Genomic DNA, 16707 nt, shown 5'->3' with positions numbered 1-16707 from the left:
CCCTTTGGAATTGTAGTTAAATTAAAATGAAGTTGCCAATGGTACTGATTTTTAAAAAATCCACATTGGAGCTGGATGCAGTGGTGTGTGCCTATAATCCCAGCTACTTAGGAGGCTGAGGTGGGAGTATCACTTGAGCCCAGGAGATCAAGTCCAGCCTAGGCAACACAGTGAGTCCCTGTCTCAGAAAAAAAAAATCATTTGCATTAGCTGATAGTTTTAAATTTGTGCTGATAGTTTTAAATTTGGCTGATAGTTTTAAATGAGTGCAGTGGTGTGATCTCGGCTCACTGCAACCTCCGCCTCCCGGGCTGAAACGATTCTCCTGCCTCAGCCTCCAGAGTAGCTGGGACTACAGGCATGTGCCACCATGCCCAGCTAATTTTTGTATTTTTAGTAGAGGCGGGGTTTCACCATGTTGGCCAAGATGTTCTCGATCTCTTCACCTCATGATCCTCCCACCTCCGCCTCCCAAAGTGCTGGGATTACAGTTGTGAGCCACTGTGCCCAGCGAGAACATATCTGATCTTTAAATCAACTTGTTGTGAAGTTTAGAAGTAGGCAATTGGTTTGGCTTTTTAGTTTATGGCCAGGGATCCATACTGTGAAAATTTAATGAAGATTAATATATACTAAGACTTTTCCTTTATCTCATAACTAAAATGACAGGAATGCAACAGAAAACATTCTGAAATACTTTATTCACAGAAACCAGCTCTCATTGGTATTTTTTAAAAACATAACAAGCCACTACAGCTATTCAGGCACAAAAATATTATAGCAAATAGACTGAACAAGTATTGGTATGTGAAAATTGTGAAATTCAGTGAAAAAGTATTGTCCTTAAAAATATGTAACAGATTAGGCTGGGCGCGGTGGCTCAAGCCTGTAATCCCAGCACTTTGGGAGGCCGAGATGGGCGGATCACGAGGTCGGGAGATCGAGACCATCCTGGCTAACACGGTGAAACCCCGTCTCTACTAAAAAAATACAAAAAACTAGCCGGGCGAGGTGGCGGGCGCCTGTAGTCCCAGCTACTCGGGAGGCTGAGGCAGGAGAATGGCGTGAACCCGGGAGGCGGAGCTTGCAGTGAGCTGAGATCCGGCCACTGCACTCCAGCCTGGGCGACAGAGCGAGACTCCGTCTCAAAAAAAAAAAAAAAAAAAAAATATGTAACAGATCTTGGCCAGGCACAGTGGCTCACACCTATAATCCCAGAACTTTGGGAGGCCGAGGTGGGTGGATCACCTGAGGTCAGGAGTTCGAGACCAGCCAGGCCAACATGGTGAAACCCGTCTCTACTAAAAAAAAAAATGTATAAAAAATTAGCCTGGCAGGGTGGCAAGTGCCTGTATTCCCCACTACTCGGGAGGCTGAGGCAGGAGAATCACTTGAACCTGGGGGCGGAGGTTGCAGTGAGCCGAGATCACACCACTACACTCCAGCCTGGGTGACAGAGCCAGACTCCATTTCAAAAAAAAAAATTATATATATACACACACACATATACGTAAAAGATTTCAAATGAAGAGACTTGAAAGCTGAAATGATCACGATTTTATACATCTCTCTCCTATATGTAACGGCAAAGAATTAGCAAGTATAACATAAAGCTTACATACCTTGTTATATAAATAACAATTTGAGAACATTGTATTGAAGTCTTCTATACATTCTGAAGCCTTCACATAATATTTATTCTCCAAGCGCTTCTTAATTGTATTTAAATCCATTGGGTTTTTTATAATGGTATAATAATCCTATGGTTTTGAACAAATTCTAAATGTTAGTAAGAATGAATACACTACAACCATTGATATACAAAGAAATTTAATACACTATACACCTGTAACTACAGAGAGAAACTGATTATCTTTAAAAAGTCATATTCTGGCTGGGCACAGTGGTTCATGCCTGTAGTCCCAGCACTTTGGGAGGCTGAGGCAGGAGGATCACTTGAGGCCAGGAGTTCAAGATCAGCCTGGACAACATGGTGAAACCCATCTCTAATAAAAATACAGAAAATTGGCCGGGCATGGTAGCTCACACCTTTAATCACAGCACTTTGGGAGGCCGAGGTGGGTGGATCACCTGAGGTCAGGAGATCGAGACCAGCCTGCCCAACATGGGGAAGCCCCATCTCTACTAAAAATACAAAAATAAGCCTGGCGTGATGACGCGTGCCTGTAATCCCAGCTACTCGGGAGTCTGAGGCAGGAGAATCACTCAAACCTGGGAGGCAGAAGTTGCAGTGAGCTAAGATTATGCCATTGCACTCCAGCCTGGGGGACAGAGCAAGACTCTGTCTCAAAAAACAAAACAACAACAAACAAACAAACAAAGAAACCCAGAAAATTAGCCAGGTGTGCTGGCACACGCCTATCTTCCCAGCTACTTGGGAGGGTGAGGCCCAAGAATCACTTGAACCCAGGAGGCAGAGGTTGCAGTGAGCTGAGATCATGCCACTGCACTCTAGTCTGGGTGACAGAGCGAGACTCTGTCTCAAAAAAAAAAAAAAAAGGCCATATTCTAGAAACTAAAACCTTTAGTAATGAGAAACAAAGCTGACTGCTATGGCATTATTTTTAGATGTTTAAAAAAAAAAGCCAATAAAGATGAATAAAGATAAGAATTTCAGAATAAAATTATCCTTGAAAATAAAAAGGGCAGGAGGAGTAAGAACCTTGTTTTTATGGAGTCTGACTCCATAGAATAAAATCCCATCTTCAAGTTGACTAGCTATATTGTAAACTACTCAACCATTGCATTACTGAATGGCTAAAAATTCCTAACGTAAGACCTAAAGTCAAATTCTGTATGTGATGCGACCAAGCCTGCCAGGAAGTGTCAAGAGAAACTTCACGGAAAAGGTAAAATTCAGGATAACTCTGCATCCAAAAGGTGAAGTGACATATACTATAATAAAACATGTATTATAATTTATCACAACTCATTAAAATAAGAATGTGAATGCTCAGAAAAATACTTTGTTTTTTTGGAAAACAATTACTCATTGGGATAGACTTCAGTGATGCTAAATAAATCAGGTATTTGTTAAATATTTTTGTATTTTTAATTTTTGGAGATGGAGTTTTACTTTTGTTGCCCAGGCAATGGTGCAATCTCAGCTTACTGCAACCTCCACCTCCACCTTCAAGAGATTCTCCTGCCTCAGCCTCCTGGGTAGGTGGGATTACAGGCATGTGCCACCACACCTGGCTAATTTTGCATTTTTAGTAGAGACGGGGTTTCTCCATGTTGGTCAGGCTGGTCTCGAACTCCTGACCTCAGGTGATCTGCCCACTTCAGCCTCCCAAAGTGCTGGGATTACAGGCAGGAGCCAACGTGCCCAACAAATATGATTTATTAAAGACTAGCTATGTCTTACAGAAAGGTACAGGATTTTTTTTTTGAAATATAGTTGAAGACATACATACAGGCAACTTTAGTTTCACAGCATCCACAGGACGTTGAAAAGGCCATGAAAAACTATGCTTCCATAAATCCTTTAGGACAACTTTTTGTAGATACTGAAGTTGATTTGTCAATCGCCCATTTTTCTTGGTATTTATATACTCTGGTGGAGGAGGGTTAACAATAATAGCTGTTTGTCGACTTGGCAGAGACATTCTTAACTGCTTCGAATCCTGCTTACACGTACATATCCTGAAAAACAAAAACTGAGTACTTCAGAAGCACTTTAGGAATGGTTTCCACAGGAGCTGAAAAGTGTTATTCAACAGTAACAGAGGCCAGGCACAGGGGCACAGGCCTGTAATCCCAACACTTTGGGAGGTCAAGGCGGGTGGATCACCTGAGGTCAGGAGTTCCAGACCAGCCTGGCCAATGTAGTGAAACCCCGTCTCTACTAAAAATACAAAAATTAGCCAGGCGTGGTGGCACATGCCTGTAATCCAAGCTACTTGGGAGGCTGAGGCAGGAGACTCGCTTAAACCCAGGAGGCAGAGGTTACAGTGAGCCAAGATCATGCCATTGCACTACAGCCTGGGCAACAAGAGTGAAAGTCTGTCTCAAAAAAGAGTAACAGATACTGTATTTTAAAGCACATCATGATTAAGACAGGATTTAAAAAAAAAAAAAAAAAAGCCAAAAGCAGCAATTTTTAAACAAACCTTTTCTATACAAATAGTAAAAGTTTTACTATATATGCCTTAGTCTTGGATGTTTTAAATTTTTCAACATCTCAGTCTTTTTGCCTTTCAAAAAAACACAAATTGAGGTCTTAGCAGGAAAAGTCTATAAATTCCTAGTCGGAAGAAATAACAGAATGTTAAAGACATGATCAGTGTGTAAGTATTCTACAACTGTTAATTCAACAAAGAGAAAAGCAAAGTAAAAAATTTTTCTGGCTAATTTGAAAAAAGTGATTTATTTATTTATGGTCTCTCTCTCTCTCTGAGATGGAGTCTCACTCTGTCACCCAGGCTGGAGTGCAATGGCACGATCTTGGCTTACTGCAATCTCCGCCTCCCAGGTTCAAGCGATTCTCCAGCCTCAGCCTCCCAAGTAGCTGTGACTGCAGATGCATGCCACCATGCCCAGTTAATTTTTGTATTTTTTGGAGAGACAAGGTTTCAACATGTTGGCCCGGGTGGTCTCAAACTCCTGACCTCAGGTGATCCACACACCTTGGCCTCCCAAGGTGCCGAGATTACAACCTTGAGCCACCATGCCCAGCCAAAGTGATTTTATTTTTATTTTTCTATTTTTATTTATTTTTTTGAGATGGAGTCTCATTCTACCGCCCAGGCTGGAGTGCAGTGGTACAATCTCCACTCACTGCAACTTCCGCCTCCTGGCTTCAAGTGATTCTCCTGCCTCAGCTTCCTGAGTAGCTATGATTACAGGCGCCTGCCACCACGCCCAGCTAACTTTTATATTTTTAATAGAGGCAGGGTTTCACTACATTGGCCAGGCTGGTCTGGAACTCCTGACCTCAGGTGATCCGCCCTCCTCGGCCTCCCAAAGTGCTGGGATTACAGGCGTGAGCCACTGTACCCGACCCAAAGTGATTTATTTTAAAACCAAATTTATTAGAGTAAAATGTTACTCTGTGGCATATATTGCTACATCTAGAATAAAATATTTTAAATTTCATAGGTGTTTCAGAAAGACAGTATTTAATATTCCTAGACAGCATCATTAAGGATAAAAATGGTACTACCAATGTACACATAATACCTCAAGTACATGAGCAAAATGAAAAGTAGTTATGAAATAATTTTGCCCACTTTTAGAGATCAGTGTTAACAGCCAATAATATATCCTTGTCTGCATTAAAGTAGTATTAGTTCTCACCTCCTGTTGCATATTAATCACTTGTAGATATTTTTGAATTACAGCATAATACATACCAAAATTTACCATATTAACTCTAAGTGTACAGATCAGTAGTGTTATTTAAGTATATTCATGTTTTTTGTGAAACCAATCTCTAGAACTTTTTCATCTGGCAAAACAGAAACTCTATGTGCATTAACCAACAAATCTGCATTCTTCTGTCCCCCCTGTACCTAGCAACCACCATTCTGCTTTCTGTTGCCATTAATTTGACTACTCTAAATACTTCATTAAAGTGACAAATCATATTATCTTTTTTGTGACTGGCTTATTTTTCCTAATATAAAGCCCTCAAGATTCATCCATGTCGTAGTGTGTGTTAGAATTTCCCTTCCTTTTAAGGGTAAATAATATTCCATTGTATGTGTATCATTTTCTTTATCCATTCATTCATTGATGCCACTTGGGTTGCTTCCACTTGTTGACTCTATTGTGAATACTGCTGCTATGAACATGGGTTTACAAGTATCTCAGGACCCTGCTTTCAATTCTTTTGGATATACATACACAAGTAGAATTGCTAGATCATATGGCAATTATATTTCTAATTTTTTGAGGAAGCCTATCCCATTTTCCATGGCCAATACATGATTTCACATTCCCACTAACAATGTACAAGAGTTCAATTTCTCCACATCCTTGCCAATAGAAATTTTTTGGTTTAATACTAGCCATCCTAATAGTTATGAGGAGCTGTGGATCTTTAAAAATACCAATGCTCAGGTCCCAATCTCTGGCGAGAGTGCCGGGGAATCAGTTTTGTTGGTTTTTTTAACTGTTACTTCTGATATGCAGCCAAGATTGAGTACTACTACATTAAAATGAATTAAAGGTGGTTATCAATCTTCTACTTTCACGATTTTCATGTTACACATATATGGAAATATAACACTTAATAAAACTCATAGGCTGGGTGCTGTGGCTCATGCCTGTAATCCCAGAACTTTGGTAGGCTGAGGAGGGCAGATGGCTTGAGGGCAGGAGTTTAAGACCAGACTGGACAAGATTAAACCTCCCATCTCTGCAAAAAATACAAAAATCAGTAGGGCGTGGTGGTGCACATCTGTAGTCCCAGCTACTTGGGAGGCTGAGGAGGATCACTTGAGCAGGGGAGGTAGAGGTGGCAATGAGCCCAGATTGTGCCACTGTACTCCAGCCTGGGTGACACAGCAAGACCCTGTCTCAAAAAAGAGCTCAGGAGTTCAAGACTAGCCTGGGCAACACAGTGAGACCTCACCTGTAAAATTAAAAAAGAAAAGAAAAAGAAAAATCATTAAGAACATCATTAAGAACAAAGATGGAGCTATTCTAGGATGTCACAACTAAACTGGCTCTTATCCTGGCTTCGTAATTATTTAAAGCTAACCTACTTTTTAGGTGCCCCAGTCACCACACCCTCGCTCATCCACAAAGGTTAAACACTCCACTGACTTTTATCACTATAGACCAAACTGTGACCATTTTTTAACTTTACATATAGTATTATTTACTATGTATTATGTTTTTGGTTTTGAGATGGCGTCTCACTCTGTCGCCCAGGCTGGAATGCAGTGGTGCAATCTGGGCTAAAAAATATATATATATTATATACACATATATATACACATACACAATATACTTTCTGCAGTCTCATGGTTTCATTTTCTACTTTTTTTTGAGTCAGGGTCTGACTGTCACCCAGGCTGGAGTACAATGGTATGATCTTGGCTCACTGCAGCCTCAAACTCCTGGGCTCAAACGACTCTCCCACCTCAGCCTCCTGATTCTCTGGGACTACAGGTACACGCTGCCATATCCAGCTCATTTTTGTTTTTTTTGGGGTTTTTTTGTATTTTTTTGTAGAGATGGGGTTTTTCTATGTTGCCTAGGCTGGTCTCGAACTACTGAGCTCAAGCAATCTGCCCTCCTTGGCCTCCCAAAATGCTGGAATTACAGGTAAGCCCACGGTTCCCTGCCTCATTTTCTACATGTAATTTTTTATTTGGAATTACTTTCTGCTGGTATCTTTGGCTACAGACATTCCCCAGCCTTGATTTTTTAAAAAAAAATACCTTGCCACACAAAAAACTTACACAAGGATGTTTATAGCAGCTTTATTCATAATTGCCAAAACTTGAAAATAACTAAGATGTCCTTAAGTAGGTGAAAGGGTAAATACACTCTACTACATTCATGCAATGAAATATTATTCAGTACTGAAAAGAAATGAGCTATCGGCTGGACGTGGTGGCTCACACCTGTAACCCCAACATTTAGGGAGGCAAAGGTGGGCAGATCACCCAAGGTCAGGAGTTCAAGACCAGCCTCAGCAACATGGCGAAAACCCATCTCTACTAAAAATACAAAAACTAGCTGGAAATGGTGGTAATCCCAGCTACTCAGGAGGCTGAGGCATGAGAATCGCTTGAACCAAGTAGACAAAGGTTTCAGTGAGCTGAGATCCCACCACTGGACTCCAGCCTAGGTGACAGAGCGAGACTCCTTAAAACAACAACAACAACAAAAAAGACATGAGCTATCAAGTCACGAAAAGACATCGTGAAAACTTGAATGTCATTCTCAAAAAAAGGCAAAACTGAGGTCAGGAGCTCGAGACCAGCCTGGTCAACAGGGTGAGACCTCCCTATCTCTAATAAAAATACAAAAATTAGCCAGGCAATGTGGTGCATGCCAGTAATCTCAGCTACTTAGAGGCTGAGGCACAAGAATTGCTTGAATCTGGGAGGTGAAGGTTGCCAGCCAAGATGGCCCCACTAAACTCCAGCCTGGGTGACAGAGTGAGACTCTATCTCAAAAAAAAAAAAAAAAAAAAAAAGACAAAACTATAGAGATAGTAAAAAGATCAGCAGTTGCTAGGGGTCTGGAGAGGAAGGAATAGGCAGAGCACAGGGGATGTTCAGGGCAGTGAGATTATGTTGTATGATACTATAATGGTAGATCCATTTGTCAAAACTCATAGAATATACACCAAAACAGAAACTATGTAAACTATTAATGTTGGGTGATGACGTGTCAATGTAGGTTCATTGATTGTGACAAACGTACCACTCTGGTGCTGTACTTGAAACGGGGTAGATGGGAACACTATTTTCCGCTTAGTTTTGCTGTGAACCTAAACTCCTCTAAAACACAAAATCTTTTTTTTTTTTTTTTTTTGAGACAGAGTCTTGCTCTGTCGGGAATGCAGTAGCACGATCTCGGCTCACTCCAAGCTCCGCCTCCCAGATCCAAGCCATTCTCCTGCCTCAACCTCGAGAGTTGCTGGACTACAGGCACTACAGGCACCTGCCACCACGCCCAGCTAAGTTTTTGTATTTTTAGTAGAGATGGGGTTTCACCGTGTTTGCCAGGCTGGTCTCAATCTCCTGACCTCGTGATCCGCCTGCCTCAGCCTCCCAAAGCACTGGGATTACAGGCATGAGCCACTGCGCCGGGCCAAAAATAAAATCTATTAAAACACACATACATAAAAATCCTCTCCCACTATGTTCAGCGCTAACACAAAATTTTTGCTCTCCCACAAATCCTAAATACCTTAAAACATTCCATAATTCTATATCCCTCACTGGCCTTCCTCAGTTACCTTCCTAGACTTCTCTGCAGTATTTAACATGGCTAAGTACATAGTACCTGTAAATTACTTATAAGTCTTTTTGTCAAATATGTGCAATTGAATGTAATCAAGATTTTATTTATAATTTTAAAATTTTGTTGGAGACAGGGTCTTGCTCTGTCACCCAAGCAGGAGTGCAGTGGCTCAATCATGGCTCACTGCAATCTTGAACTCCTGGGCGCAAGGAATCCTCCTGCCTCAGCTTCCCGAGTAGCTAGGACTACAGGTACATACCACCATGCCTGGTTAATTATTTTTTCAGGGGAGGGGGGAAGCCAGAGTCTCACTATGTTTCCCAGACTGGTCTCAAATTCCTGGCTTCAAGTCATCCTCTCACCTCAGCCTCCCAAAGCTCTGCGGATTACAGATGTGAGCCACCATGCCAGCCTAATCAAGCTTTTAGATTTAACTTTTATTTTACAGAAAATTCAGGGACTTAGAGCTGTGCTATATGATGGCCCCTAGTTAACTATAACAATTTAAATTTAAATCACCCAAAACTTAACAGAATTAAAAAACTTAGCCACATTTCAAGTGCTTAATAGCCACATGTGGCTAGCAGCTACTGTAAGAGACAATGCAGATATAGAACATTGCCATCACAGCAGAAAAGTTCTAAGGGACAGTGCTGGAATGGCCTATTTCACAAAAGTCAAGGCATTACAGAAAATAAGAAAAATGACTCTACATTAAGATCCATGACATACAACTCAGGAAAAGCAGGCAGGGGGTGGGGGGTGGGAAGAGCCATGCTAGCCAAACTCAATTGGTTATTCTATATCAAATCTTGGTTTTAAAAATCAGCCATATTTCCAGCCAGAAAGGTGGCAAAGAAAAAGATCAGTCATAACAAACATTTTGAGACAACTAGGGAAATCTAGGGGATTGCTCATCTTGATAGATGTAATAGCAAGCTGTACAGAAAAAAATGCTAAGTGCTGCTCAAAAAAACTTGTGAAGTCATATCTGTAATATATCTTTAAAAGGCTTGTGGGAAGAAGGCTATACAGAAAAGCAAACATGGCAAAATGTTGACAACTGCTGATATACAGAGATGTTTTTTGTATTATTTTACCTTTCTCTATGCTTGAAAATTTTAATAACAGCCTTAAATACACTGTAATTGAGGGCCACAGACGGCTTGAACATGAATGGACCAAACATTAACAAATAATTCTGATATCATTGTCACTGGGCAAAACAATAGCTAATATTTGATAATCCGATTATCTTCTCAGTGGTGAATTTTCTGGATTTCTTGGCTGCAGGCCCTGGTTTCTAGTGTGAAGCTCACTGCCCAGCAATATATGACTAAAAATTTTCCTTTTTATAATTTATCCACTGTCATTACCCATCTTACTGCTTCAATTACTTTAATCTGTTTCTTTTAAACGTTTAAAAATGCGCTTATGTGGCTTTTTATACTTCGCAAATTTCTATGCTAGACAGCTGTCAATTTTACTATTTCACTTTCCCTAAAGCCTTTATGACTAATTTTAGCTCTTAATTTTTAATAACGGCCGGGCGCAGTGGCTCAAGCCTGTAATCCCAGCACTTTGGGAGGCCGAGATGGGCGGATCACGAGGTCAGGAGATCGAGACCATCCTGGCTAACACGGTGAAACCCCGTCTCTACTAAGAAATACAAAAAACAGCCGGGCGAGGTGGCAGCGCCTGTAGTCCCAGCTACTCGGGAGGCTGAGGCAGGAGAATGGCGTGAACCCGAGAGGAGGAGCTTGCAGTGAGCTGAGATCCGGCCACTGCACTCCAGCCTGGGCTACAGAGCGAGACTCCGTCTCAAAAAAAAAAAAAAAAAAAAAAAAATTTTTTAATAACAAACGAAAAAGCCACCACAAGAGTCCTATAAAATAACCCAAAAGAGGTTTTTGTTGTTTTGATTTTAGGACAGTCTCACTCTGTCTCCCAGGCCATAGTGCCATGGAGAAATCTCAGCTCACTGCAACCTCTGCCTCCACAGTTCAAGAGATTCTCCTGTCTCAGCCTCCCTAGTAGCTGGGATTACAGGGAGGCATTATACTACACCCGGCTAATTTTTGCATTTTTAGTAGAGATGGGATTTCATCATGTTGGCCAGGCTGTCTTGAAATCCTGACCTCAAGTGATTCACCTGCCTCAGCCTCCCAAAGCACTGGGATTACAGGATTGAGCCACCATACCCAGACAATTTTCATCTTAATGGTGGGTCCTAATCACTTGTGAAGTATCAGAAGTAAACATGTTGGTTAATTTAAGGTTCTAAAAAGCACTTACACTCACATTCCAATGTGCCACCTTAAGGGGGGAAAAAAAGTACAGAGTTACCATTATACTGGCAACTATAATCTGCAGTCTAACCCATCTAGGTGAAAGTCCTCTGTTTTTTTGTTTTGTTGAGACAGGGTCTTGCTTTGTCAACCAGGCTGGAGTGCACGATCACTGCTCACTGAAGCCTCGATCTCGGGCTCAAGCCATCCTCCCAAGTAGCTGGGATGACAGGTGCATGTCACCACACCTGGCTAATTTTTGTAATTTTTTTTAGTAGAGACGAGGTTTCACCGTGCTGCTCAAGCTGGTCTTATTAAACTCTTGGTCTCAAGTGATTCTCCCACCTCGGCCTCCCAAAGTGCTGGGATTACAGACGTGAGCCACCATACCCAGCCTCCACTATTGCTTCTAATGTTTATAGTGATTTGTCATTTTGTTATTTCTGCTTTCAAAACATTTTTTGCCCATGGATATTATCTCTAGAAAGATGGGTCATACACGGTAGCTCATGTCTGTAAACTCAACACTTTGAGAGGCCAAGGTGGGAAGAACACTTGAGTCCAGGAGTTCAAGACCAGCCTGGGCAACATAGTGAGATCTTGTGTCTACACAAAATACAAAAATTAACTGGGCATCATAGAGCACACCTGTAGTCCCAGCTACTCTGGAGGCAGAGGTGGGGGGATCACTTGAGCCCATGAAGTGGAGGCTGCAGTGAGCCATGATTGCACCACTGCACTCCAGCCTAAGTGACAAGAGTGAGAACTTGCCTCAAAAATAAAATAAAATAAAATAAAATAGCCGGGCGTGGTGGCTCACGCCTGTAATCCCAGCACTTTGGGAGGCCGAGGCGGGCGGATCACAAGGTCAGGAGATCGAGACCACGGTGAAACCCCGTCTCTACTAAAAATACAAAAAATTAGCCGGGCGCGGTTGTGGGCGCCTGTAGTCCCAGCTACTCGGGAGGCTGAGGCAGGAGAATGGCGTGAACCCGGGAGGCGGAGCTTGCAGTGAGCCGAGATCGCGCCACTGCACTCCAGCCTGGGCGACAGAGCGAGACTCCGTCTCAAAAAAAAAAAAAATAAAATAAAGTAAAATAAAATAAAAGCCAAGCATGGTGGCTTACACCTACAATCTCAGCACTTTGGGAGGCCAAGGCAAATGGATCACCTGAGGTCAGGAGTTTAAGACCAGCCTGGGCGACATGGTAAAACCCTGTCTCTACTAAAAAGACCAAAATTTGCTAGGTGTGGTGTCACATGCCTGTAGTCCCAGCTACTTGGGAGGCTGAGACAGGAGAATCGCTTGAATTCGGGAGGGGGAGGTTGCAGTGAGGTGAGATCATGCCACTGTACTCCAGCCTGGGCAACAGAGGGAGACTGTCTCAAAAAACAAACAAAACAGGTAGGAGAAGAAAATGGTAAAAAAAAAAAAAAAAAAAAGATGTGTCATAAGCAGATGAAATCTAATGTCAAGAATTCAATGTTGCATAGTAACCACTCATTACAACTGTTCAAAAACAATGTATCATAATTAAAAGTTCAATTCACTTTGTTGAAGACAATCACATAATAGTGTAGCCTCCCCTTGTTACATCAGTCTATGGTTCCATGAACAAATCACCTGAAAACCACATGCCTCTTCACCCCTCAGTAACTCTCAAAATAACCTTGGCAACTCTGAAAAGAATCTTTTTCTTGCTGTCACCCAGGATGGAATGCAGTAACATGAACCCGGCTCACTAGAACCTCTGCCTCCCGGGTTCAAGTGATTCTCCTACCTCAGCCTCCCAAGTAGCTGGGATTACAGACCTGTGCCACCACGCCTGGCTAATTTTTGTATTTTTAGTAGAGACAAGGTTTCACCATATTGGCCAGGCTGGTCTTGAACTCCTGGGCTCAAGCGATCCTCCTGCCTCAGCCTCCCAAAGAGCTGGGATTACAGGCATGAGTCACAACACCCAGCTGACAAATTTTTGAATTCCCTCAATGATTACTAACCACAAAGATGGATGTATTAAATTGTGTTGCCCTATGTGCATACTTGAGTCTCAGGAAACAGTACAGCATAGAACTAAAGAGCTGGAGGTAAAAAGTAACCTGGCCCTTGATGAGCTCATATACTAACTCCAAATCCTACAACATCAAATGAGCAGTCTCCAATCCAAGGGAGAAAATAGTTTCTGCAAACTTAGATCAGGCTTCAATTTGGGCCAGAGGTAATTAATAGAAATGAATTACAATGTTTATTCCTTACAATGACTCAATCTTCTCATTTGCTTCTCCCTTCAGTCTAAGGATGAGGCGCTTTTTCTATCTAGAACTCTTTTCCCAGGGACTCTAGATAACACTCCCCCTTCACCCCTGGAAGGCCCTTGGTCCCCCCTTTTTTTTTTTTTGGTAGAGATGGATCTCACTATGTTACCCAAGCTGGTCTTGAACTCCTGGGCTCAAGCACTCCTCCACCTGCCTCAAGCTCCCAAAGTGCTAGGATCACAGGTATGAACCATTATGCTGGTTCATCTTTTCTGTATCTTCAACAGATGTCCTGGTCCATCTTTTCTGTATCTTCGACATTTATCTACTAGCTTCCCTCCATATAAACTTTGTCAAGTCTCCTTTAAAATGCTTCCCTTAATCCTATCATTTTCTTGGGACCTCAATCTTTTCTTCCATACCTCATCCCAGAGCATCCTGAGAAACTACATTGTCTTTACAGCCTACTTCACACTTGGCTTTTCCCCAACATTCCTCTAAAACTCCCCTTACACTAAGATTAACACTTACCATACTAAATTGTTAAATCCAATGAATTATTTTTGACTCTTAACTTGACCTCCCAGGAACATCTGTCACTAAACTATTATGACTCTTAAAATGCTCTTCTGGTTTCCAGGATACCATTTTCCAAATTCTATTTGTTCATTCATTGAATATGTACTAACATAAAGCACCTACAAATGCGGCCAAAGCATTGAGCTAGAATTTGGGGATACAGTCTCTTTGCAGAGTTTTTTGTATTTTTTATAGAGATAGGGTCTCACTCTATTGCCCAGGCTGGTCTCAAACTCCTGAACTCAGGCGATCCTCTGACCTTGTCCCCACAAAGTGCTGAGATTACAGGCATGAGCCACTGCACCTAATTTTTTTTTTGTATTTTTAGTGGAGACGTGGTTTCGCCATGTTGGCCAGGTTGGTCTTGAACTCCTGGCTGCCCAACTCAACATGCCAAAGTGCTGGGGTTACAGGTCTGAGCCACCTCAACTTCCCTTTTCTGTCTTTTTTTTTTGCGATAGAATCTCGCTCTGTTGCCCAGGCTGGAGTGCAGTGGCACAATCTCGGCTCACTGCAACCTCCACCCCTCCAGGTTTAAGCAATTCTCTGCCTCAGCCTCTGGAGTAGCTGGGATTACAGGCGCATGCCACCACACCCAGCTAATTTTTTGTATTTTTAGTAGAGACAGGGTTTCAACATGTTGGCCAGGCTGGTCTTGAACTCCTGACCTTGTGATCCACCCTCCTTGGCCTCCCAAAGTGCTGGGATTACAGGTGTGAGCCACCATGCTCTGCCCTCCCCCTTTTTTTAAAAATTCTATCTATACACCGTCCCTGGCCCCTGCAGCCCCGCTGCCCCACCTTATGCCAATCTCAGCCACTCCAAAGTATCAAATACATGGGCACAAATGAATGCTTAATATAATTTAAATATTCGAGATACTTACTCTTTTCCTATTCTCCAATCAGCAAACCACTGCTTTTGTTCAATCACTAGTCACCATATGAATTATGCAACAGTGTTGCTTAAGATCACACAGTTCAACTCACTATCCTTCATGCTATATAAACCCCTTTATAATCTGCCCCCTTGGCCACCTTACTAGACTCATCTCTTCCTACTTCACCAATTCCCAACACTGTCAGCCACAGTGAAGCAGGGTACCTGTAGTACCAGCTAGCCAGTAGGCTTAGGCAGGAGAATCGCTTGAGGTCCGGAGTTGAGGTTGTAGTGGGCCATGACAGTGCCTGTCAATAGCCCCTGACTCCAACCTGGGCAACACAGCAGGCCCTTTTTTTTTTTTTTTTTTTTTTTTTTTTTTTTTTTTTTTTTTTTTTTGAGACGGAGTCTCATTGTCATCCCGGCTAGAGTGCAGTGGCCTGAGCTCAGCTCACTGCCACATCCACCTCCTCCTGGGTTCAAGCAATTCACCTGCCCCAGCCTCCCGAGCAGCTGGGACTACAGGCGCCTGCCATCACACCCAGCTAATTTTTGTATTTTTAGTAGAGACGGGGGCTTCATTACGTTGGCCAGGCTGGTCTTGAACTTCTGACCTCAGGTGATCCGCTTGCCTCCGCCTCCCAAAGTGCTGGGATTACAGGGGTGAGTCACTGCGCCCGGCCTCTTCTATCTTAATTCTTAATACAGGCCAGCGCGCCCGTATTGGGCCTTGAGGTAAGGCCCACCACAATTCTGCAGTACCCAGAAGACGGTTCAGCATGTTCCAGGGGCTTAATAAAGTTAGTTGAATAAATAAATGAAGCAAGAACCCGAACTTCCCCGTCCCAAATGACCACTTGGAGAATAAACACAAAATGCTAGCTAAAGCTAAAAGCTCCGTACTTTCTCTTGCATTTCCAAAATTACAGTTACAGGCAGCAGCGATCCACACCAGTCCAAGACCTAAGAGGAACTACAAAGACCATGAGTATATTTCAAAATGGGAGGCGTCAGTTGGACAACTGGACCTCCCACTCCCTCGCCCCAACCTTCTCCTTCCCAGCCCTCCCTTGAAGAAAAAACCAGACATTTAGGGGGAAGGAGGGAGAGAGAGAAAAAGATTCCTTGGGGACAACGAGTCTGAAGTTGGTAAGGCCAAAGGAAAGTCACTGGCAACTCACCTGGGCTGCAGGCACGAAGTCGGGGTGGCCTTCTCAACTGCCCGGACTGTCCTACGATGTTGATGGGGTGGGGGAGGGGAGAGGGGAAAAAACGGTTGTTCCCACCCAAGGCCGCACCTCGGGGCCGGCCTAAGGCAACACCCCCTATGGAGGGTACATTACCTGTAATGTTACCTGTATATTACAAAACGGACCTTACGTGACTGCCCCTTTTTGGCCGCACAAAATTAAGCCGTGCACGCCAGCAGTTCTCCGCGGTTCCTCGCTGCCAGTTTTTGTTGCAATGGCGGCCGCTAGGCGACTGCGACAGGCGCCTTTATAGGAGACCCCCCGCGGGCGGCCTGCCCATTGGTCTGAACCTGTCACGTGACCACACCTACCCCCGCGCAGCGCAAAAAAGGTGTAGGAGTCTGAGCTGGGCAGCTCAGGCCTCATAGGGCAGGCAGAGTGGGTTGGGGTCCTTGCTGTGCAGAGAACGGGCGTTTGCTGTTAACACAACGTTTTCACTAATCAGTTAGCCTAGTACAGGTTCTTGAGTTTTGGCTTCTGATGTTTTCGTCGTTTTCACACTTTTT

The 16707-nt window shown here is 43.0% G+C and overlaps 1 protein-coding gene across 8 annotated transcripts in view; it reads right to left on the bottom strand.

Annotated features, from left to right (window-relative positions):
• Positions 1-16445, bottom strand: part of BRDT (bromodomain testis associated) — a 66553-nt gene extending 50108 nt beyond the window's left edge. For 2 of the 8 annotated variants that reach the window (XM_050776603.1, XM_050777050.1), the window contains exons 1-4: positions 16295-16417; positions 16133-16183; positions 3438-3666; positions 1623-1760 (exon numbers count right to left, since the gene is read on the bottom strand). In XM_050776603.1, the coding sequence (XP_050632560.1) occupies positions 1623-1760; positions 3438-3629 (330 nt within the window). In that variant the 5' untranslated portion in view covers positions 3630-3666; positions 16133-16183; positions 16295-16417. Of the gene's footprint in view, positions 1-1622; positions 1761-3437; positions 3667-14024; positions 14112-15854; positions 15925-16132; positions 16184-16294 lie in introns of those variants that run through there. The other 6 variants (XM_050776746.1, XM_050776838.1, XM_050777129.1 and 3 more) reach the window with 6 other exon arrangements.
• Positions 16446-16707: the final 262 nt, after the last annotated feature.

The sequence above is a fragment of the Macaca thibetana genome, chromosome 1 (genome assembly GCF_024542745.1).
Source record: "Macaca thibetana thibetana isolate TM-01 chromosome 1, ASM2454274v1, whole genome shotgun sequence".
Lineage (NCBI taxonomy): Eukaryota > Metazoa > Chordata > Mammalia > Primates > Cercopithecidae > Macaca > Macaca thibetana.
The sequence above is the reverse complement of the archived record's forward strand: the minus strand, read 5'-3'. Positions and strand labels throughout refer to the sequence as shown.